This window comes from Musa acuminata, chromosome BXJ3-11 (genome assembly GCF_036884655.1).
Source record: "Musa acuminata AAA Group cultivar baxijiao chromosome BXJ3-11, Cavendish_Baxijiao_AAA, whole genome shotgun sequence".
NCBI lineage: Eukaryota > Viridiplantae > Streptophyta > Magnoliopsida > Zingiberales > Musaceae > Musa > Musa acuminata.
In genome coordinates, this window is record NC_088359.1 from 7,757,721 (window position 1) to 7,782,090 (window position 24,370).

At 41.4% G+C, this 24,370-nt stretch overlaps 5 protein-coding genes and 1 long non-coding RNA gene across 8 annotated transcripts; 2 read left to right on the forward strand and 4 right to left on the reverse strand.

The window, feature by feature from the left end:
- Window positions 1–1,519: 1,519 nt before the first annotated feature.
- On the reverse strand, window positions 1,520–3,107 carry LOC103970802 (protein CURLY FLAG LEAF 1). Its single transcript, XM_009384731.3, has 2 exons — window positions 2,790–3,107; window positions 1,520–2,157 (listed from the first exon to the last, which is right to left on the reverse strand). The coding sequence occupies exons 1-2, from the start codon at window positions 2,976–2,978 to the stop codon at window positions 1,750–1,752; spliced, it is 597 nt and encodes a 198-aa protein (XP_009383006.1). The 5' UTR covers window positions 2,979–3,107; the 3' UTR covers window positions 1,520–1,749.
- A 1,382-nt stretch (window positions 3,108–4,489) lies between these two features.
- Window positions 4,490–8,010, reverse strand: LOC135652653 (histone H2A.Z-specific chaperone CHZ1-like). Of its 3 annotated transcripts, none has more exons than XM_065173746.1 (2): window positions 7,402–8,010; window positions 4,490–4,693 (listed from the first exon to the last, which is right to left on the reverse strand). In XM_065173746.1, the coding sequence occupies exon 1, from the start codon at window positions 7,969–7,971 to the stop codon at window positions 7,423–7,425; it is 549 nt and encodes a 182-aa protein (XP_065029818.1). In that variant the 5' UTR covers window positions 7,972–8,010; the 3' UTR covers window positions 4,490–4,693; window positions 7,402–7,422. The 3 variants fall into 3 exon arrangements, with proteins under 3 accessions (XP_065029818.1, XP_065029820.1, XP_065029819.1); XM_065173748.1 differs by lacking the exon at window positions 4,490–4,693 and adding an exon at window positions 4,711–5,605; XM_065173747.1 differs by lacking the exon at window positions 4,490–4,693 and adding an exon at window positions 5,620–5,977.
- A 2,445-nt stretch (window positions 8,011–10,455) lies between these two features.
- On the reverse strand, window positions 10,456–12,159 carry LOC135652435 (GDSL esterase/lipase At1g28570-like). Its single transcript, XM_065173361.1, has 5 exons — window positions 11,866–12,159; window positions 11,577–11,789; window positions 11,360–11,508; window positions 10,988–11,261; window positions 10,456–10,899 (listed from the first exon to the last, which is right to left on the reverse strand). The coding sequence occupies exons 1-5, from the start codon at window positions 12,125–12,127 to the stop codon at window positions 10,664–10,666; spliced, it is 1,134 nt and encodes a 377-aa protein (XP_065029433.1). The 5' UTR covers window positions 12,128–12,159; the 3' UTR covers window positions 10,456–10,663.
- Window positions 12,160–13,627: 1,468 nt separating this feature from the next.
- LOC135652966 (transcription factor ICE1-like) lies at window positions 13,628–16,534 on the forward strand. The gene is made up of 4 exons (XM_065174362.1): window positions 13,628–14,957; window positions 15,535–15,765; window positions 16,031–16,201; window positions 16,317–16,534. The coding sequence occupies exons 1-4, from the start codon at window positions 13,749–13,751 to the stop codon at window positions 16,395–16,397; spliced, it is 1,692 nt and encodes a 563-aa protein (XP_065030434.1). The 5' UTR covers window positions 13,628–13,748; the 3' UTR covers window positions 16,398–16,534.
- Window positions 16,535–17,487: 953 nt separating this feature from the next.
- Window positions 17,488–18,830, reverse strand: LOC103970978 (uncharacterized). Its single transcript, XR_010502082.1, has 4 exons — window positions 18,639–18,830; window positions 18,376–18,471; window positions 18,159–18,291; window positions 17,488–18,068 (listed from the first exon to the last, which is right to left on the reverse strand). It is a non-coding gene; the product is annotated as an uncharacterized LOC103970978 (long non-coding RNA).
- Window positions 18,831–20,832: 2,002 nt separating this feature from the next.
- Window positions 20,833–22,212, forward strand: LOC103970805 (ethylene-responsive transcription factor ERF113). Its single transcript, XM_009384734.3, has 2 exons — window positions 20,833–21,212; window positions 21,394–22,212. The coding sequence occupies exons 1-2, from the start codon at window positions 20,963–20,965 to the stop codon at window positions 21,912–21,914; spliced, it is 771 nt and encodes a 256-aa protein (XP_009383009.2). The 5' UTR covers window positions 20,833–20,962; the 3' UTR covers window positions 21,915–22,212.
- The last annotated feature ends 2,158 nt before the right edge of the window (window positions 22,213–24,370 follow it).

Here is a 24,370-nt window from a genome sequence, read left to right on the forward strand (position 1 = left end):
TGGGAGGCAGATTTCGGAATGCTACTTGCTTCCCACCTGAAGCTTCCCACCGAATCCTTTGCTCATTCATTAATCTGGGAGAAGTCTGCATTGCTTCCCGCTTGGGATAATTGGTGTCAGTGGCAGGCACAGAGTGGGTCACAAGCTTCTGCATGCAATGCCGTGCATGACATAGCCTTGTCCCACTGTCTTTACCAGATTCTTTCTCATGCGCAGGAAAAGCCACGCTTCCAAATAATATGTAGGGTTCACGATATATAGATCATTTATGAAGGCTTCTCGACTGAGTTGTGTGCTGTACCTGGCTATATATGGAAGAGAAGATGATATGGTCATGATAGCTGGAAGACCTAAGAACAACGAAGTTAAAGGTAGCCAGGAGCATGGGAAGTCCTTCTAACATGAAGTACTTGATGAAGCTGTGGTAGGACCTGTGCCTCAGAAGAGGAAAGAGCCAAGGGAGGCTTAGGGTTGCATCATGTTGTCATGATTCCACAACAGCAACCACAAGTCATTTCACCGAACTGATGAACAGTGGCAAGAACCACCACCATGCATGGCTAGCAAGGATAGAAAGTGCCACCCCAAGTCACAACAAACCATGGGCTGGCGGAAGGAAGAATGTAGGACATGTAGGAGGGATTATGGGGGTATCAGCAATGAGGTAAGTTGTTGCAGTAGCTGCTGCCATCTTGCTCTCCTATCAAAAGCTAAGTTCCGGCCTCAGATATAAGATCTGGTTTAGGGTTTATGGTCTCTCTCTCTCTCTCTCTCTCTCTCTCACACACACACACACACACACATACACACACAAACACATGACTGTAATGTGGACTGTCTTCTGTTGTATCTGTTTCTGCACTTGATGCTTTTCCCCTCTGAGGAGATTCCTTTCTGCCAAACCGAGGAAAGGCCCCTTTGTCTGATGCACTTGACTCTCTAGCCGTCCACTTTATTCCCATTTCTCTATCTACCAGCAAAAAAAAGATATTACATGAGTTTCTTACATGTAAGAAGAAGACCTTGATGTGTTCACCTCTTGTTGCCAGCCCAAGGCTTCAAGGTCTGACCAATTCCTTTTAGGAGCACTTCTTCCTGAAGCCTCAAGCTTATTTAAGTGTTCAGGAAAGCAGGTATAAGCTCAAGCTCCAATACCTGTTGTTTCAACTCTTCAAGCAACTTGTTGTTAGGCCACAAAGAAAAAGGGTAGAATTATCAGGTGATAAGCTTGCTACATTTGAAAGTAAGGGAATATTTTGGTACTTTGGTGGGTCCAATATGCTATCTGGACCTGCCATTGTGCCCACCAGTGTCAAAACCATGTCATGCCTTGTCTGCAAATCTCAAGCAAACTCTAAACCGTGGCGTAAGATGAACTGAGCCAGCCAAGGATACAACATATCACTAACAGCAAAGTATTACACAACTCAACTTCGTCTTGAGAAAGGTTTTGAGTAGAAGAACACAGGTGATAGACCGAGATTTGATTAGAAATCATGCTACCACATCACCACGTCGAGATCGCAAAGAAAACAGTTCAAGTGTATGATGAACATCCAAAGATGCAAAGCATTAGCTAGAGAGAAGTGTCGACAATTTCAAGATCTTTTGGAGAGATGTCACTGTGATTCACATCTAACTATTGGCTTGGAAGACAAGAAGAGAAGGGGCAAGGAATCGGAGTAGGTGATAAAACTTCGGTCTTCTTCTCACTGGATTGCTCCAACATCCAAGAACAAGGTCGAAGTTTCAGACGCAGCCGTTGCGGCCGAGGTGGAGGAGGCCGCCGCCGCACTTGGGGCAGGCGTCGGTCCGCTTGGGGACCATGAAATACATGAAGCAGCACTTGCAACCAGCGGCGACGAGGATATGGCCGCCGCCGCGGCTGGATTCCTCAACGGGTAAGGAGGAGGCCTGGGGTGGGGATGCGGAGGACAGGGTGGAGGAGTCGGCGGTGTCGATCTCGTCCTCATCCTCGTCCTCGACCTCGTAGTCGTCTCCGCTGCCGACGTTGGAGCAGCTGTACTCATCGGAGGTTCCATCTTCGTCGGAGTAGTAGTAGCCGGAGGAGTAAGCTGAGGCGGCAGCGGCGGTGGCGCGAGGGTCCTCGGTGGTCCGGACGCCCGTCTCCCAGTTGATGTAGTAGATTTCTCCCGTCTGTATGTAAAAGATTGGATTTTTATGAGAAAGAAAGATGAAAAGGTTCATCATGTCGATGTAAAAATCGAATCTTTGGCAGTGCTTTGCAAAGAAGTATAAAACAAAACTGAAATGAGATAAAGAAAACGGAGATCAAGGATTCTTTTTGCTCTTCCTTTCAAAAGAATGATATAGCCAAGGAACTGAATGAGAAAATAAGCTCGAAAGGACAGAAATTCCACCATCACCAAGAGGAAATAAAGCTCAAGTGCAGAATACAAACGACAGATGAAGAGGACTCTACAAAGAAGTAAAATAAGAGATATGAGAAACAGACAGGTTTCTCCTTCCATTATATTTTCGATCACAAAAAAGATAGCAAATGAAGGAGAAGAAAACATTCCTTGTATACTAGCTCGAAATCTAAAAGCCGGCACTTTGAGAAAGGGTGCTGTGAAATTTATGATCATGATGTTCTATTCAATGAGAAGGGAAGATAAACCAGGAAAAGGAAGGATTTTGACGCCGGGATGGGTTCCAAAACAGCATTTTGACGGCAGGGTTGGAGTATTTATGATCAATGATTGGCGACAGGGAGAGGAGCATTTAAGGAGGGGGGCGGAGGTGGAGGAGGAGGAGGGAGATCGCACCCGCATGTCGAGGCACTGCTCCCACTGGTACGGGAGGACGGGCTCGGAGTTGAGGTCCACCGTGATCCCTCCGGTGCTCTCGTCGCTCGCCTCGGAGAGGTGCGGCGGCGACTGGGCCCCTCCTCCGCTTCCTCCCAGCGAGCAGCTCCTCAGCGACGCGGCGATCGTCTCGATGTTGGGAGCCGTCATCGGCGGAGGCAGATGCCACAACCAATACAAAGGAAGAGAGAGAGAGAGAGAGAGAGGGGCAGTTAACAGAAGGAATAGGCTTCGGTGGGATGGAGAAGAGAATGAAATGGAAGCGGAGTTGGGGATGCCGGTTTTAACGCGGTCTTCCCCGGAGAAAATTCCCTAATTTTCTCGTAGCAGAAGAGAACACAGGGATTTGTCATCTTCTGATTGGGCGAGCTGGCATCGCAGGAAGAACGCCCCCATCTCCCGACTCGACCTACGATTTGGATCACGACTGTCCCCATGGAAGACCCGATGAGAAGTGCTGCTTCCACCGGACCACCTCTCTCTCTCTAACATGGACAGGAGAAAAAAAAAGATTCCCTTTCTTTTTCGTCAAAATGCCATCCGTAAAGCTTGTCAACTCATTCTAGCAAACATGGTTGACTCCGGTTAATTATTCGATTTCCCGAGGTAACAAGTAAAATATGGCACCATCAGCCATGCTAAGCAACACTGGTTGGACATCCAAAAGGCTTCTGGAGAAGAAAAATATACATCAATATTGCGCCTCACATTTTGACCATGGCGGTTCGGAGCTAAACCTTTTGACTTTCTTCTCTCTATCAAATTAAGAGTCGCAATCATGTAATATATATTAGGATGATGTGAATTAGGTCCTATAGATTACGTAGGTCTGGAATTGGAATGGTATATAACATTATCATGTGCGATACGTTTGTCATAAATGTCACGCGGTTGCGTGAGTCATTCATTTCGTCAGACAGCATGAGTGGTGAACTTATATATATATATATATATTGCTGGCAATTTAGCAGGTCAATAGGCCACATCCATATTGTACTAAGGTCACACCCTTTTGAGATTTATGAGAAGCACAGGATGTATCTTATTAGGTGTAATAATGATGTCACCGGATTCCTATTGTCAATGATGTGATGTTTGGTGATCTATAACTTGTAGCCAGTGTCATTTCCAGGTTCTCCAACCAATACCAATAGATGTCAAATCAAATCAGCACCAAATGGTGCATCCTTGCTTCAAGCAAGCCAAGAAAGGACCATGGTGACTGTAGTCTGGTATGATTCAACATAGAACAAAGCAATTTCCATTGCCAAACACACCCAAGCATCCACCAACAATTAAGGGGCACAAAAAGACTTCTCACCATCACAGATTGTAAAGAAAACTCTTTCTAACTGTAACACCCAACAAAACAAGATGAATAGTTAGTTTTACATTGCAACTTGATGTACCATTATACCAGCAGTAACCAGTTCAAAAATAGAAACTGATCCCATCAGTAAATTACATCAAACAAACACCTATGCTGATCATTATGCCATCCTAAACACTTAGCCCAGTAGTATACAAAATGTTCTTTCTATGCTTTAACTCATCCAAGTTACTGGAGAACAAAAAAAATGAAGTAATTGTGTCTAACAACTTTACTGTTAAGATATAAAAAAAATGATTACTCAGAAAGCAACAAATTAGCTCTGCAACTCTGGCGCCTTAATCTGGAATAAATTAATCCATAGGAATAAGTGACAAGGATACAAGTCATCTGATGTTCCTTTAAGGAGCACTGGGAAGACTAAATGTGGCACGGAAAATAACAGAGGAAAAAAAGCCCGCTGACAAAAATGGAGTCACAGACATTAAGGGATTTAGCTACTATCAAGTGAGGTCATCTGCCAACTTGTATTTTCCTGCAGAGAAAAATACAAAAAGTAACAGCAAAGTTTGTCATATGTTTGATAAAAAAATCATTGCATGAAAATGGAAGCAGTAATTTGATTAACAAATTGATTTAGATTTATAACAATATATCAATCAACCCCATAATGTGCTACCAGATCACAAGGCTGATAGAAGCATAAACCTAGGGCAGCCATGCATAAAACATGACAACCTTAACAGCCATCACCGCATCTGGCCCTACCTCATCTAGAAGACAACATGTTCTGTAGGTACAGCAAAGATTAAAACCTCCCTAGAAATATAGTGAGCCTCTTCATACGATGTATGAATCGTATGTACAGCTTCTGGAACAATTGAATTTAACATAAGAAGTCCATTCTTTAACGAAGTAAATCTCTGGATCCAATATCAACAATTGAAGAGATGGAGATTGTACAAATGTTTAATCAATAGGTAATTATGATATGTATATACCATCAACAAGGAAAAGATAGGAATAATCATCTATTGATTACAAATAACTACTATATCACCTACAATAATTACTACACATAGAGCATGTAAATACATTAGATAGCCCTCTACTTAATGCCAATGATAGTCCAATAAAGGTTTGTCTAAAAGCCATTGCAACTACTTAAGATAATTACAAGTCCATAGAGAAACTATGCAGACAAAGTTCCTGCAGATGATATCTGTTAAAAATCAAAACCTCCAACGAAACCCCCCACCCCAAAATACAAAAGAGCAGTCTCTTCTCTCTGATGCATCCTCACCATTAAAGAAAATGCATCTGCATGCTCCTCTGGTTTAGGCTGCCCCCATTTTGTTCAGCCTCAATGCTTGATGCCAAAACTTGCTCCAATTTACATTGGAATATTCTGCAGCTTCACTTTGCTGATAAGCTTGAATCTCTTTATCTTCAGAATCATGGGATTCAAGTTTGTTAAGCATTGCCTAGTCTTAAGTTCAAGGATATTATATCATTATATACAGGAGGGATATGTGAAAATAATCCTAAAGTACTGTAAATTTTGAAAGAAAAAAGAAATCCAGAAGGTTTTACCTGTTTATGCCCCTACTATGTTCCAGGTTGTAACATATATCATGGAAAGCAGATTTATTGCTATAGTTGTAAATGAATGCCACGCAGACTCAAGCAGTTGTCAGGTAAATGAACATCAGAATCTGAATTGCCTCATTTCTGAAACCATAGACAGTTCTTTTTTCTTGAATGTATATTTTCTTGAGGTCTAAGGTAAGCAATGATTTTGAACCACTTCCATTAAGACCTAGAGAAGAGGTATAGCTAATTAATATCAAATTACAGCACATTTTTCATTTACCTTGCACCTACAACTAATAACAAATTATAACACATTTTTCATTTACCTTGCACCTACAACTACCAAATTCACAGTAGTCAAGCCTTTTTAATTTATCATAAACACATTCTGTTAATATTTTTTTTTAGAAATATTGCAATAATCTGGTATTATGTAGTGTTCACATATAGATGTCAGTGACTCACTGATAGCTTCTGATACTTACAGGCATTAGTTGTCGTTGTAATCCTGCCAATAATAAACCACATTGTATTCAGATCTACATTATATGTCTAGATGTAGGTCATTAAGTCAATGGCAGAGGTGGGCATATCTAGCTTAAGCAAGCAGAAACTACTCGACTCACATACACAAAAACACTCATGTATGCTTAATCTTGAGTTCTATATAATATGGAGGTATAAGGAAGGGTGTACATAATAAGAAATGAGAATAATTATGACCTACATAATATTAGAAGGAAAGGCAGAAAAGAGAATTGAGGCGAGTAAAGATAAAACCATTTTGGTAAATCAAATTGAAATCCTATAGAAATAAGATCAAATTGTAATTCTATACAAACTAAAAAAGAATTCAAATTTCAACATTGGTCATATCTTTTATCTTTATGTACTTAGTCATATCTTTCAATTAGGATCTAGCAACATAAGCTAGGCATGTGGATGTACAAATGTTTGCCACTAAATTAACAGACTTATATCCAGCGTCATGCATGAAGCCTATATAGTCCTTCAATGGTAACTTCCCCTCCAGAATTGAACACGTACTATGACACAAATATAGAACAACACCCTTCTAAAGCATGCATAAGCTCTTGTTCATGCATAGGCTAACTATTTTTCACATGAAAGACCTTTATCAGCATGTTTGCTTACAATCAACTATATGAGGGCAAGTCTTGGGACAACAATAAGATTGAACTTTTTAGACCAAGGTTCGAGTCACGAAGATAACTTCTCTGCTTGTAAGGGTACGGTTACACACATTGATGCACAGGCCTTTTAATCAAGTCAACCATATCAAAGGAAAAAGCTAGAATGATTATTTGATTATAAAGATCATACTTCTCTAACAAATTATGGTCTCTAGCACCTTGTTTAGCTGTACCTTATTTTTGCTTGCATAATAAATTGAAGTAGATAACTTTCTGTACAAGCCTACCGTAAGGAACTAAAAATAACAACAATGCGAGGAAACTAATAATAACAACAAACTGATACTAGAAAGGTCAAGCTCAAGCTTCCAGCACAGCAAGTAATTGCTTTCACATGCAGATTATCGTATCTATTCATGTAAGACAAATTTCAGTTCCTCATAATAGAACTAAGATCGCACCAAAGGTAAGCACAGAAGTTCCGAAGCAAATTTACCTCTTCTAACAGCATCTTGTCTTACTCGCTCTCGTCGCTGTCATCTTCATCCTGAACGGGGTCGAAATAAGCCCCGGGTGGCGGTGGCTCCCGTCGCCGGGTCCTCGAAGGAAGGATATTCTCCAGATCCACCTCCGCCAGTGGATCATCGACGAAATCGCTGTCATCATCCCCCTCCTCACCAATCTCGTCGCCAGTGTCCACATCGCTACTGTCATTGCTGTCCTCATCATCGTCCTCCCCTTCCTCCTCTTCTTCCTCCTCCACCATTATCCCTTTGCCCTTGTCCACCGCGGTCAGCTCTCCCTTCCCCTTAACGACAGTGACTGTCCGATCCTCGTCAGCGTCGGCGGCTTCCTTCTCGGCCTCTTGACGGCCGTCATCTTCGTTGGCTCCGTCTAGGGTTTGAGTTGCGGGATCAGAGGCTAACTCAGTCATCTGATGCTTCTTCGCTCGCTCGCCTTCCCCTTCCTCGAGGGAAGTGGGATCGGCCTTGCGCTTCGAGGGACGTAAGGGATTGGATTCGGGATCTAGGGTTTCGGAATGGGGCTCTCCATTGGTCTCGGCCATGGAGATTAGGGTTTACATGAGAAAGGGCTTTACAAAGAGGGTAATATGAGACCCCCACGTCGGGCCGGTGGAGGCACTTTTATAGATAAGCCCTCGTAGTTTGAAATATGATATCTTGAATAAATGTTTACGAGATATTATGACATATTAATTTGGGTCTTCTTCATTAGAATAATAATTCACAAAAAAAACTTTTAGTTAATATGTAAAACTTTTACATATAACCCCCTCTATGATTAGAAATATCATAAAGATTCCATCTAAAGAACTAAAATTATATATATATATATATATATATATATATATATATATATAAGGGAATTGCATTGATTTCTCACTGGAGTTAATTAATTGTAAGTGTGGGGGAAGGGTGAGTTGGAAATACTAAATATATTTATATGATTTGATATATCTGATCCATGCAAAAATGAATACAAATTTGAACTCCCTTTGTTTTTCAAATAAAAAAACTTCATTTATGATCTTAACCAATTCAATGAAACAATGACTGGTACCGTATCGAAGTGATCATAAACTTGATCAAATCATGTTCATGTTCTCTTTCCTATTTACCTATTACTATACGAATATGTAATGCTTTAGTTAGTATATAGAAATACATATTATGGTTTTTCTATCTGTCAATAACCTCATGTATTACGCGATATATTTATACAAAACTTCTACCATGAGCATAAGCAATGAAACCATAAATAGTCTAAGTGAAATCAATCGGATTATTCTATTTGACCTCTTATGGAGAAAAGAACTTAAAAGCTTTTCATTTCCAAAGAATTCCCAATTCGCTTACTCGAAAAAAAGGATATTTCTTTATAAAATTGTATACAATTTCATACGTGCCAATTACGCTAAGATCTCTTCATTAGTTGTATGTAAAAAAATCAAGATGTTGGGAGGATAAATATCAATCAAAAGATATTTAGAAGTTATGGAAAGGATTGAAGATATCTGAGAATATTTAAACATTCAATCAAGATAGATGGTTGGCGTAGTTTATCAACATTTAAAATAAAACATAAAATGTTTTTAGAGAGTGTAATATTTCGAAAGAATTAATTGATCTAAGAAGAGTTTTTTCGTCTCAAAACTCGAGGAAGTATTTACAGAATCTTCTTCTGTCTGAATAATGTTTCATCAAAATAATTATATTTATATGATTCTTAAATATATGTATATTATTTAATTTTTGTAATATTAGGAACATATCCATCCTGGATATAGTTAGGATGAAGTGATAAGATGTTTTATAGTTACTTTGGATCGATCATCCTAAAGGATATGAGATTGATTTTTTTTTTTTGTAAGTATATGAGATTGATATGGATACTACTAGATTAAAAAAATTAAAAATTTAAAGTGAAGAGAGACATTAAGAGTTTTTATATGATCCATGAAAACCTTTTTAGTTTAAAAATATATATATAATAATTATTAAATTATATATATATATATATATATAATTTATCATTAAAATGAGAATATTGAGAAAGATATATTCAGGAGATAATATGATCGAACAATTATGTATAATTTTAATAGAGAATAAAAGAAAAAAATAATTATATAAATATGCGCTAAGGAGACATATAGATGTCATTGCACTATAAATACGATAACGATATATGTAGTTATCCAACCATTATTGATATAGATAAACAAGAATCAAATACAAGTGAAGAGATAATCCACTTAGATGTGTTTCCTTGTTGCTCCGCCAATAACATCAAAGGATTGGGCCTCCATCATCAACGGGCTCAAACTGAGCGCACACATAACATGAAGGGGCCAAGATTGGACCGGCCCACTTTAATAAAGCGCTGCGGTCGGACAACAGTGACAGATTCAGATGCTATTGGATCACACTCCGAATCCGATAAACTTGAATCTCCCAAGGCCAGGGTGATGTTCCTGCCCAAACCCGACAGCCTCTGTCGGATTCCAATCCGGTACTACGTAGAGTTATTTACGTGAATATTATACCCAAAACTATAACTATATGGCAGACCATATCATGTTCATATTCAAATGTCGCCCAATTATAAATCCTGGAAAGAAGAGGATGAATGGCTGCTATGCCAAAACTAGTTGCAAAGAATCAATCAGATTTTTAGAGCCAATATTTGAGTAGGACTTATAAAAATCTCTATGAAAGAGAAAACATTTGAAATTAAGGTCTGATTTTTCTATAAATATTTCATGTATATATCTCTAGATAGGAGAGAAAGTAAGATGTGAAAAATAATTTGGCTACTCTTGGGTTATCCTTTAGGGAATTTAGAAAGGGTTATCATTTAGGGTTACCAAAGAGGACAAGAGAAAAAGAAGTATATATTCTTTAGGGTTGGCTTAGTGAGAGAATATACCAAAGGGGATTTATGCTTATTAGGAATAATTTAATAATTAATCTCATGTTTTTTTAATGAAAATTTTAATTTAATTTTTTTTTTATAGATGTAGAAAGAGAGTTCATATGTTTTTGATTGTTGGTGTTTGAAATTTTCTTTTGATTTTTGAAAGTCTTATTCCCCTTCCCAACACATATTGTATACATTACAGAGCTTACATTATATTTATATGGCTGAGACTGAATTGGCTGAGAATTCTTGTGAAGGGAAGATTGCCTGGTGAACCACCCTCGACAACTTGACTGTGTTGCAGGATTGTGCTGCCACTAGCATTTCCATTGCTCCTGGAAATGGTTGTTGGGGTAGGCAAACCCCTGCATGATCAGTGACTGTGCCATGACCCTGTAAGCCTCCTGCGTTAGGTGAATGCCATCCCAGCTAACGTACTTGCTTGGCTCAGTGCATGTCTCGGTTCCGGGCAACCCACACATGAGATTGATGTCGAAGTTGTATGGCCCCCCAGCTCCGCAGCATGCCTTGTGCAAGGAACCCTCGTCAAACCCTAGCCAAAGAGACCAACTCCATGATTAAGATGCGGCAGTACGTACTCCGTGAAACCCATCGATGATCCATGGCGGGCGGCCACTCACCTAGGTCTGCGGCGTGGTTGAGGAGATACATGAAGGCCTCGTAGTTGTCGGCGTACATGATGGTCACCCGGGGGTGTGCTCGTCTCAGCCCCTCGAGTGCAGCTTGAAGGTGATCGTTGTGGTAGACCGCGAACGAGTTGAAGTTCTCGAGGCAGTTGTCGGCGTCGTAAGCGGCGGCGTTCGCGGTGGTGAACATGGTGAGGTAGCTCGGCGCGCATCCGATGGGGAAGTTCCCGGGAACAACCAGTTGAGCTGCACCGAGGTCGATCACCTCCTGGCCATGAATCAACCCCACACGAGCACCATAGCAGTGTTACAGTAGACATGGAACTTTGAGGAGTGTTCCGGAGAGCAATCGAGATCTTATCTTACTTCAGCAGCGCTTATGATCCTTTGCACGACTAGGGGAACAAAGCTCTTCACGTCGGCGATAGTTCTTCCTTGGAAGAAGGCGTTGTTGTAGTCGTTGCCTCCGATCTCCCCCATCAGGATCAGTGCGCGCTCAAGTTTCCTTGCACACTCTGCAGCGCAGTTCTGATCCGATCACAGAACTATCCCTACCAAAGAATCTATGCATGCAATACTTGACCTGTTGGCGAGGAGCATGTGGAGTTGAGATGGGTCTTGAACCATTCGAGTTGAACACCGAGAGGGCTGTTAGCGACTGGAGTGTAAATGCTCCTTTGCACGAAGAATGAGCTGTCCAGTGCTGTCGATCCGGCCACCGCGAAGTTGACTCCACTCTCAAAGTTGGAGCTCTCGTCCAGGTAAGGATTAATGAGTGGAAGATTAAGATTAAGAGCTGAGATCACAAGAGAAGACATGGTTATTAAGTAGCTAAGCAGAAGTCTAGACGTTAGCAACGGGCAAGAACAGACCAAAGTAGTCGATCATGAGAAGACCGTCGGAGCAGCGGCCGGTCGCCTTCTTCAGCGTCTCTCCGTAGGGGAGGCTGCCGATGGGAGCGAATAACCCGGCGGCGCCTTCGTGAAGAAGGTTGCCGGTGTCTGCTATGGAGTCACCGAAGCTGTATATGGCCTCGATGAAACATTGCTTTGCTTGAGCATGGTTTAGGGTTGCATGGACTGCTAATGATATGGGGAGGAGCAGGAAGAAGCTATGAGATGCCATCTCGTTCATTGCTAGTTGTCAGAAGTGTGACGGGAGTCTTATATGTGTGGAATGCAGTTGATGATATGCCTGCAGAGACCGTGTTGTTCTCTCATATTGCTGGTGTTTTCCTGTGAGTTCACCTACAACTCCAACCCCTCAACTGCATGAGAAATCTGCTGGCTTTCCTCTTGACTTCAATCAGCTCAACCGAAGTTTGGCACAGCTGTCTTAGACTTCATAGATTGCACTACACATGGAACCTCAGTACAAGGCTTTGTTGGTGGTTTCTCATCATCATCAATTTCAACAAACCCACATATATCATTAGTTCTTTCTTCTTCCATTCATAGTCTGCATATTAAGCAGATGTTTACAGCAGTGACATAGTCATTGAAGAAGAAGAAGAGCCCTTGAGGGCCTTTCTTTTGGTTTCACTGGCACACATCCTTATCCATATCTCGAGGAATGGTGCATCAAGGGATGACTGGTCCAGGCTCCTGGCCAAATAGAGGGGATGGCCCCATGTCCTGTGTTCTTTTCTCCTCCCATAAATAAATAAAGAACAAAATAATTTGAAGCCCCTCACATGAGTATGACAGGCCTGTGTGATGATTACCATAGCAGATGGACCACTATAAAGCAATAATACCTTCCAAGTCACTATCCCATATGTCTATAGAACTGTTGGTAAGTGTTTTAGTGGTCAATGTCAAGTTACTGTTGCATCTATTTAAGTTCTCATCATGGATTTTTCCCAGTGAAGACATTCCTTGTACACCATTTAAAACAAGACAGATGCTGGTTTAAGTGCAGTCTTTGGGCTTAATAACCAAGTAATTAATTGTTTTCTTCATTATAAGTTTGAGTTAATAGTTGTCTCCTCCATGCTAGAAGAACCTGAGATCTTCATGGAACCGATTTCTTATTGAGCTAACTGGAGAGAAGCTTCAATGGAGTGAGCATTATGATCTTTACTGGCTCTCCTAAGTAACGCTGCATCCAATATGATGATAGGATCAGATGGGTGATGATCCTGCAGAGACCCAGAAGAGACACCTTAGCCAGCACAAGCTGTGGCAACAATCAAGGACCTGCTGCTACCCCAAAAAGCCTCTGTTCTTCGTGTCTGAGTGGTGCCAAAATAGCTTCAACTGCTCTGGACGAAAAGGTAGATGAAAACAAAGCCCTGCTGTGCCTTTTCCCTGCTCCTTTTTCGCCAGCTTTAGGCTCTGGCAGCCACAGCTGCAGTTCTTAAACCGGACTCCCTCAAACAAAGGCAAAAGATGGCCAGGCAAAAGCCGCCTCAATAGCAAGAAAGAAGCAAGTTTGTCTTGAAACTTGCGCAATTCTGTGGTCAGTGAAGGCAGAGAGGTTACACATTGAAACATCCCCTCTTTGACCGAATGCGAAGCTGTAAACAGCAACACATCAGCATTTTGTGCTTCACAAAGAGAGAGAAATCTTCGGATACAGTGGAAAAGATTGCAGGGTAATAGTTCTTATTTGCTTCATAGCTGGCGACGGATACAGAGGAGAACAGAGGGAGTACATTGCCACACGTCCCCTTAGAACAAAGTCCAAGGAAGGGAAGAAGACTTGAGACTCCACCACTGCAACAGACGGTTCGCGTTTATCTCTTCCGTTGTGCATGCGAAGCGGAGAGTGCAGAGCAGCAATGATGTCGAGGATTAATAGCGCGCTTTGGACGGAAGACGGTGGAGACGAAGGCGACGCGGCCTTGTGGTCGCGAGCAAACGCCTCGAGCTCCAAGGGAGGAGGAATGGGAGCGAGCAAGGAGGACGAGCTCGGCCTCACCAGCTTCAAGTCCCTGCTCGAGGACGACTGGTACGCGGCCCTTGCCGCCTCCTGCCCCGGGCAGTGCGCCGCCGCCACCCACCCCTTCGAGGCTTTCCTGGCCCAGCAGGACCTCAAAGACGTCGCCTTTCTCTCCAATCCCTCGCCTCACGAGGCCTTGCTGCCGCCGTCCGTCGGGAACCTCGACCAAAGCCAGCCCTTTTTCCCGTCGAAAGCTGCCCTTTCATCTCTCCTCAACGCTGCGAACCCTCTCGACGCTGGGCATGGTCTTGGGAGCGATATCCCGGGGTTCCTTCCGGCAGCCCAGGCGTCAAATTTCCCCGTCGTGATGAACAGAAAAGGTGACGGCCCTGCAGCTGCCATGCTTGGCGTCGTTGGAATCGGAACTTATGGGCAACTTGGTCGTCCCGAGCTCCACTCCGGAAGCCAATTATTCGGCGGCCGTCTGCCGCCTCCGGCCGAGAACTGCTCCAGTTCAAGCTCAGACGCCGCCATGTTCCCTCTTAGCTTCGACAACTTTGAGAATTCTCCGTTCCTCAACCGGGCCAAGGAGTTGAGGCCCTTGGAGATGTTCCCTACGGTCGGTGCGCCGCCCACTCTGTTCCAGAAGCGAGCAGCGGCCGCTTTGCAGCAAAACTCAGCGGTGGCTGCAGAAAAAGGCGGCATTTTGGGTCCGTGGGCCTTGAAAGGCAGCTTCCAGGGGAGCAGTAGTACGGCTGTATTGGAGGGGGAAAACGAGAGAAAGAGGAAAGGGAACGAGGAGGATGATGTAGATGACGATGGCATTTATGGCTCCGGCTTAAACTATGATTCTGGCGACGCTTCGGGAGAGAATGCCAAAGGCGAGGAGAACGCCAAGACCGAAGCCGACGGTGGCGGAGGAAACAACTCGAATGCTGATCTCATGGTGACAGGAGGAGGAATGGACAAGGGAAAGAAGAAGTGTTTCCCGGCAAAGAATCTGATGGCGGAGAGGAGGAGGAGGAAGAAGCTCAACGACAGGCTTTACATGCTTAGATCCGTCGTCCCAAAGATCAGCAAGGTGAGAAATATATGCTTCCAGTTCTTCCAAATCTCTACCTTTCAGGTACTTTTGCTTTGTGTGCCATTACTGGATGTTTAATGGGTGAACATTTAGAGACAAACAAGCTTACATGAATGCTTCACTCTTTACAATAGTTTAGCCATAATAAATTGATTTGTAGAGCCGATGGTTATGATCTGAAGTTGTTCAGAGTCACACGATAAATGCTTATTTTCTTGTGAACAAGTAGGAATTAGTATAATTTGCAGTTACTGTGAAGTTTTCGTAGTTTTAGATTCATCGAGGTGCGAGTAGGTCAACATTTAGAGACAAAAAATATATACATGAATGCATCTATTTTTATGATGGTTTAGCCATATCAAATTGATTTATACTTCATAGAGATGATGGTTATGATCTGAAGTTATACTTTGTGCTAGTTGCTCGTTTTTACTGCTAGCAGTGGCACTTATAACAGGTTCTTCGGCAGCTATTCACCGCCAAGCTTCATACCGAGGAAACTGATAACTGGTTCTTTGTAATTTTACCATTTCTCTAAAGATGTGCAATAATTATATCCTTGTTGTTCTTACAGATGGATAGAGCTTCCATTCTCGGCGATGCGGTTGAGTACCTGAAGGAACTTCTCCAAAGGATCAATGACCTTCAAAATGAACTCGAATCAACCCCTTCCAGCTCTTCGCTGCCTACTACGACCACGACAAGCTTGCACACCATGATTCCCACATTCTCCGCTCTACCATGCCATATGAAGGATGAACTCTGCCCGAGTTCATTACAGAGTCCAAATAGTCAGTCAGCGAGAGTTAGTACCAACAGATTATTCCTTAATTCTTTTATATATGAACTAAATAAAATACATATGACTTTTCCTATTTCTTGGGATTCAGTGGATGCTTCAATTTATATTCTTCAGCATGGTTTAGCGAAATCTAATGCAATTTGGTCTGGTTGAACATGGAACACATAATTGCATCTTTTGATGGACTGCAGTTGAGTCTGCTAAAAGAAAAAAGAAATTACATGTTGAGTTTGCTTGGCCGACTGATGTCATTGTGGCTTTTTTGTAGGTTGAAGTTAGGGCAAAGGAAGGTCGAGCAGTTAACATTCATATGTTTTGTGCCCGTCGACCTGGTCTACTGCTCTCCGCTATGAGAGCACTCGACGACCTCGGGCTTGACATTCAGCAAGCTGTCATCAGCTGCTTCAATGGATTTGCACTGGATATTTTCCAGGCTGAGGTAAGTGTTGATTCAAAGACACCACCACACTAGAAAAAATGCATTATGCATATAGCTGAAATATCTCTCATTTTGTCGGATAAAGCCTCATTTGAATGCCCTTCCTCCTTTTCAGCAATGCAAAGAGCCGGGTGTTCTACCAGAAGATATCAAAACTGTGCTTTTGCACTCACTAGGTTTTCAAAGTACAATGTAGTGAACGATTCAGGTGCGATCAGCAACTGCTTGAACTCCTTTGCTGCTAGGCTGAGGATCTAGTAGTCCCTTTTCTATATCCAGTATCAGGAATCTATATCAGCAGTTTTCGTAATCTAAGGATGGAATCTTCCGGTCCTTAATTGCATAGCTTAGTACCTACTACAGAGTCACTCTTTTTAATTCAGGAGATCTTATCAGTTGCAATCCAAGGTGGAGCTTCTGGTCCTTTGGCATCTAGATTACACATATATCGCCCTTTTTATTTCATATTATTAACCCTTTTTCTATTGACTAACAATCTCATGCACCTATTTCCTCTCTTTGGAGCACACAATCATGTATCTAGTTGCATCAACAACTTCACATTTATATTGTGTGGTTCTTGGTTATCTGTTCCCTGTCTGTCAACCGGCAAGAATCTTTCAGTCATAGGATAATTTCCAGTTCCCTGTGATAAATCTTTCATATTGCATCTGCTTAATGTTCGATATAAACATGCCGGACGGATACATATTCTGATCTACATAACTTGATGACCTACCGGTGGTCATCAGTTGCATGGTTTATTTTCTTATCTGCTTAGTCTTGGGTAGTTCTTCCCTTGAAAACTAGTTCAAAAGCACTACCACAGGGTGAATATTTTTATATTTTCATTTGCTGTGCACCTCATGGTTTCTAAAACTGGATGATCTTTTCCAAGGAGAAGAGGTATAGTTCCATTGCATAATTTTGGCTTGGAAGTTCTGGGCCTCTTCTTCTCCATCTTTGCTTCAATGATCATGTACCTCACTGAATTCATCTGATGTTCATCTCCAGCTCACTTGCCCCTGTCACTGGACTCCCCTGCTTCTGTCATCCATTATGTACATGTTTCTATTCTTCTTGAACTCCTATTTGGACAGGTTATATCCAATGGTAGTCCTTTCTACTGCAGAGGAATCTCAAGAGAAACAATAGTTGTCTCCCACATCAGACAACAATTGGGTTACTTGGCTCTTCTTAATCTCACTGTTCAAAATATTGAAGTGATGTTTAGCACAATATACCTTAATATGTTGTTGAAGCTGTCATGCTACAAGACAATGAGATAGTAGTAGTAAGGTAGTGAATTCAAATGGGCAATCATACTACAGTTATCTGTGTAGATTAGATAACATATATTCAATTACATTCTTAATAATGAAAACAAAAAAAAACAGGAAATACTCACTACCATTGAGAAGCTTAACAAATGCCACAAAGAATTTAGTCTACAGACTCAAATTGGGGCAAATTCCACATCAAGTAGGGTTCCATGTGTCACAAGCAAGAAGAAGATACATTCTTTTTCATGGTCTCTTTGGAAGTGAAAGATGGGTAAACCACCTGTTCCATCATCGAAAAAGGGGAACCGGAACCAAATTGCTACCAAGAACCCTAGATGCCAAGTGTCTGCAGATCTCATAGCTTCCGGAATTATGATTTCTTGCACCCCATACATTCAAAAGAGAAAGATCCAAGCTTTAGCGGATCTCTGGACATCATCTTCCAAGCCCCACAATTGATCCAAAGAAGCAAACTTTGCAGAGGAGTCTCAACGAGAACATGAGAGAATTTGGAGGAATCGCGCCGTGAAACACACAAGGAACGGTTCAAGAACTCAGAAGGAGACCAAACCTTCGTACCTTCTCTGCAAATTGCAATTGGGACTTGAAGGAATCACGTTGTAGAATACAAGAAACACCTTTCAATAACTCAAGAGGAGACCAAACCCTCGTACCTTATCAACGGATTGCGGGGCGGGACTCGACGGGATCACGCAGTCAGCACAAGAAACGCGACCACGCCCTCGTACCTTTTCCGAGGAATCCGGGTGAGACATGAAGAGATCATCACAGTAGAACGTGGGAGATCTTAAAGAACTCAAGGAGATCAAATCAGGAATCCATTCCCGGTGCGATTTGTAGGAATTACTCAGTAAACACAAGAAATCGTACCTGCTCTGCGAAGTCCGGATGCAACTTGAAGGAATTACGCAGTGTAACACGAAATGCTCTAAAGAACTCAGAGGAGACAAAACCCCCCAATCTTCGCTGCAAATCCAGTGAGGGAATTGAAGGAATCACGCACTAGAACACAAGAAACGCTCTAAAAAAACCCTCGTCCCGACTCCGCGAATTCCGGGTGGGACTTAAAGGGATCAACCAGTAGAGCACAAGAAACGCTTTCATGTACTCAAGAGGAGATCAAAAGCTCGTACCTTCTGTTAGAATTCAGACCCTTCTCGTGATCCGCCACCTCCGAGCGACAGCAGAAGCGGTCGCTTCCCAGATTTGGGACGGAAAGGCAACCGTAGCTCCGGCATGTATGTGTCCCGAGAGAGCGAGAGAGAGGGAGAGGGGAGCCGAACCCAACTCGATCAAATTGTGGAGTTCGCGTCGGTCGAACAAAGCTCGACCCAACCAATTAAGCAATTACGAACTTAAATCATATACGAGGAATTATCACGCGTCATGCGCACGGCAAAGCACCAAAAAATATTATATATATATATATATATATATATATATATATTTATATATTACTGTCGAATAGGGATGAGCTAATGATTAATCCTTCATTACTATCATTAAATAATAAGACTAATTTAAGTTTTGTTCTGTGGTAATGACCAACTAAGATGTATAATGTCTTAAGTAAGATTATCTAACAGGATATAACAACAACAATCAGCCATATTGTCTGAATTATTTAGTTATAAGAATCTATAATACATAATATTTTTGGTTAAATTAAAAATATTTAAAATCTAGCAAAATTTTATTAGCTCTTCATTTACATCTCTTCATACTACTAATATTACTAGTCTTGAAAATTTTAATTATATTGCTTTGGATCATTTAGCATATATCTATAATGTCTTAGATAATTCTGGCTTATTTTTTTTCTTTGTCAAATCTAAATCTAATTATTCATGAAAAAACTATTATTTTTTATTATAACTATATAAATCTATCTTAACATTTTTATCTTAATAATATAAATATTATATATATATTCCATGTCATATCTATAACTTAGGTATCATAAGGATATTCAGGGAATTGAATAAGTAGGATGATGATTAAAATCGATACAATTAAGAATAAGTAGGTAGGATGATGATTAAAATTTTAAAGGAGTTGAATAAGTAGGATGATGATTAAAATCGACGTAAATTTAATATGAAAGAAGAACCTTGATTATAATTAAGAAAACAATTGTAAACTTGTGGATTAGAGTATCGCTCCATTGTTGTGTTGATTTCATGATTCAATCTATTCTCCATTTTATACACGATAATCTCAAATAAGATAATTCTTTTTTGTGTGTAAGTCATAGGATTGCCAGGATAGAATCGAAGGATGACTTTGTTGATTCTTAAGATTCATTGAAGTCTACGCTCTCATTGGGACTCATTAGACGCAAACATCCACTTATTTGACTATAAACATCCCCGATAATCTCACATGGAACGTTGTTTTCATGCTTGGAATAAGAACAGGATTTGAACCAGAAGTCAACGGGGTAGACTTCATCGGCTGGCTGACTCACTCACATACCAACAATGTCGAACTCGAAACCTTTCTGAAACTCGTGACCCACACAACATGTAGGTGGCGAAAGGGTTTCAACCTTCTACATATCATTGATCTAAACCTCACACGTTCGAGGCATTATTGTTGGAATCTCATTCAACATCTTCTTTTGATGATTCAAATGCAATTTTGACAATCTCGTATAAAATATTATACAAAATCGCACTAGTTTGGTCCAATAATATGGATTTCTAATTCACTATATTATTTAGAATCAATTATGTATAATTACTATGCTTTTTTATATTATGACATATTATTTTATGCACTTGTATGTCTCCCAATGTGATATTCTAAACCAGATGTTCACATGATCTGTTCATCTCCATCTTCGTTGCCAAGCCATGAGGCCACAATGCCAATTCACAACGTCATCGTACATGAAAACGCTCGATGATCCCAACCATATCGAATTAGTTCTCGAATAAGAAGTCAAGCCACCCAAAGTAAATCATGATGACGAGTCATGTGAGTTTGACTTTCGGCTAAAGGGACAAACCATCATGTCAAACCATTAGAGCTTAGTTCATATATAATACCTTGGTAAGTAGAGAGAAAGATACCAAGCTTGGCTTATAATACTGATCGTGATTGTCTTTCGGCAAAATGTATAATTTCTAGCTTAATTATCTTTGCACATTGGTTGATAATAGCGTCTTTTTCGATCGAATTATCGATCAGCTTAGCCGGTAAATACTTTGATTGATTGATTAATGGATAATAAATTTTAGAATGTAGTGTAACAAAGAAGTCAAAGTAAACTGAAGGCTTCTGTGGCCAATAAGAGCAACACCAACATTGGCTGTTCTTGTCTTCTCCTTCACTTAAACACTCTTTCTATATCTTCGCCTGCACTTCTACTTTTTCCTTTCCCTTCCCTTCTTTCTATCACCAGCTGCCAAGAACAGCATCATCTGATACGGATGGGAAGCTGAGTTAGAGAGAGATGGATCGAAGACATGGAAAGAGGCCTCTTCCTCCTGACGAGGCGGCACCGGAGGAGAAAGCGGGAGAGCTCTCGTGCTCGCCACTGGCCCGGGCCGATCAGGATGCGTCGGCCATCGTGTCGGCCCTCGCCCACGTGATCGGCTCTTGCTCGCCGGTGGCCGGCGTCGGAGGGGGTGAGATGCGACAAGATGTTAGTGGATCAGGAACAGGCTCGGTGGAGAACAGGACTCAGCCCTCCGAAGAGCAAGGTATGTCGCTCATGTCTCTTGCACTGCTGGCCCACATATGATCTTGGTGGTGGTGGGAGTCAATAGGTTATGAACATAGAAGAACGCGATTGCTTGGATGCGATCATGAAAGTACCGATCGAAAGCCAAGTATTTGATGCACTTTATGCATTGATTTGTGTGTATGTAAATGACAACTTAGGAAATGCGGGACGAAGGCATTATAGGGGAGTGAGGCAAAGGCCATGGGGGAAATGGGCAGCGGAGATAAGGGATCCCCAGAAGGCTGCTCGTGTATGGCTTGGAACCTTCGACACGGCGGTGGATGCGGCCATCGCCTACGACGAGGCCGCCCTCAGGTTCAAAGGCTGCAAAGCCAAGCTCAACTTCCCCGAGAGAGTCCAAGGCCGCTCTGACCTCGGCTTCTTGACACATCGATGGCAAGCTCAGCCGCCGGTGCAACTCCCGGCGACTTCGTACCCGGACTTGCTTCGGTACGCTCGACTCCTCCAGAGTAGGGACGACGACCTGCACAACCGGGCTGTCGGGCTCAACCCCGCGGGAAGCTCCTTCATGTCAACCTCCTCGCACACAACGCCGACTTCTTCTTTGTCTGGGTCTTCGCAGGAGCTGGTGGGTTTCTCACACCATTGGCAGTTGAGGAGCTCTTCTTCTTCGAGCTCGTGGCCTCAGGTTGACCTGCAGGACGAGGACGAAGACTAGAAGCCACCAGGCATTCAAGTGACGACGACTCCTCTTGACTTGGAGTTCGGTGCACCGAGAGGTTTGATCCTTAATTCTCCTCCGTGAAGAACTCGGATCTGAGATCGAAGAGAGATGCAAAGACCTAATTGTGAACTTGTTTGAAGTAGAGACGTTGCAAGTGTACTGCGTCAATGATCAGGAGGGAGAAGTTTATGATGTCCTCATCCCAGACTTGTTATCGAGTTCATTGTTCCTATCGCATTATCTGGTCATTCTCAAATAAATCTTAAGTGAAATGAACTGAATTCTAATGTCATTTTATTGCATCCATGTTTATGCAGCCAGTCGTGGTTCGTCTTTCAGGAAATCTTACCATCTCAAGTGTTGAAATGTTACTGCATAGCTTTAATATATATATACACATGAGAAAAGCTATTTATGATAGTATTTAGGCTTAGAGAGACATAAAATATACTTAGATCGCTTTTCATAAGCAAGTTATTGACCACACTAGATTATGTTTCTCATCGTACCTATTATAGCCCTTCATCATGTCATATGCTTAGATTGGAAGCATCCTCGATAAAAATTCCTTTCATGATTAAGTTATAAGTATGACGAACAAAGTCGGTTTGATTATTACATGAGATTGTGATGTGTACTGGAATATCGATCGAACCATCGTGCATTATGATTAGAGTCGAACGCTTATGGTTGACAAGGTGTCGATCGATGCCTTGCTCTTGTGATGGCCAATCAAATGTATTATCTAGTATCCAACCGCAGAATCGAATATGGGACTCACTGGCATGGGTAGGACAGTAGAATAAAGATGTCCAAAGGGAAATGACTAAAAGTGTACGATGGACCAAATTCAAGGAACAATATATATATATATACTTGCATGCCATTCTAGAAGACACGTTAGGTTGAGTTCATCAAGCAGAAAAGGAGATTGATGGAGAGAATAAAATAGACGTCATAGGATAGCATGCAGCAGGGAGTGTTGGTCATATTCTAAGGTGTTTGTGTCGTATACTAACCAAAAAGGAGAAGCAGCGGTCTTAAGATAGAGAAGAAGGTGGGCAGGAGAAGAGCATGGAATCTGCACTTTGTCAGGGTTTTGTTGGTCATGGAAGTCGGCGACATGTTTCGTGGCAATGAGTGCGTCGACGAATGCGCAGTCTGAGTTATCACAGCACGATGGAGTTCGGCTTCTTTTCTGGTAGAAGGTGGGCAGGAGAGGAAGAACCTCCCCACGCATACACATTACATGAGATCTAGACAAGACATGCATGACTTTTTTCCAACCATAAATTTCAAATATTCTTTGTAAAAAATCACAAGTGTTAGAGAAAAAACAAACACAATATTCAAACTCATGATATTTTTTTGGTACCATCTTCAAAATATGATTAGACGATTATAAATTTCAGATGCTTCTTTTTGTACATTTACTATGAGCACGAGATCTGACTTCTTCCAAACAAAAATTTTAATTTTTTTATAAAAAATATAAATAATTTAAAAATTCATGATACCAAATTAAAGATATGATCATGTGACCATAAATCTCAAAAAATTAAGTTATTAGAAAAGAACCCAATATATGTTTTAATGATTTGGCCTTTAATATCTACTATCAAGGTCTAATTCGTTGATATCTTCAAACATAACACTAATAAGTAGTTAAGATTATGATTATTAAAGAAGGAACACAACATGAAATTCAAAATATTTAAGTATAATGTAATAAAACTATAGTACAAATATAATTAAACACAGGATAAGGAATATACAAACAATCAATCATTATTCGACACATAAATATCACACAGAAGTTTTCACGCAAGAATAAAAGTCCAAAGCATAAGTCACCCTTGTCCAAAGCATAAGTCACCCTTGTCCATTTGCCCATGTGGACAAAAGTCCAAAGCAAACCGTTTAAGACTATCTTTCTTCTATTGCCTATATGGACAAAATGCCAACAGGAAGATGTTGGAGTGACTATAGGTTGTCTCCTCCAAGACGTATAAAAGGTAATTCTTGGTGTTATACCAGGTGACTCTCTTTTAAGAGAAAAACTCATACCTAAAAAGGATCTTGGACTAACTTAAGTATCAGAGGGATCAAGTTGAAAAATTTCCCTCGACACCGGTCTTAATACAAGTGAGGCTTTAGGAGCTCGATACTTACATCTCAGTCCCACTTCGGAGCTACCTTAGACATACCTCAGAACCACCTTAGAGCCATTTTGGATACTCCTACGCCCTCAGGTTTCGATCATGTCGGGTTGACTTAAACGTCGATGATGATTTTTCCTAATATTTTGGTACTAGAAGGAGGGCCTAATGTCGCAGGAACTTCCACCCATCAATTCTCCCAACGAACACTCAAACAAGAAGGCATTGCCTCTAACCTATAGCACCTGTACTCAAGAGGGGCAACTTTCATTCTTCCTTCATGTGGATACA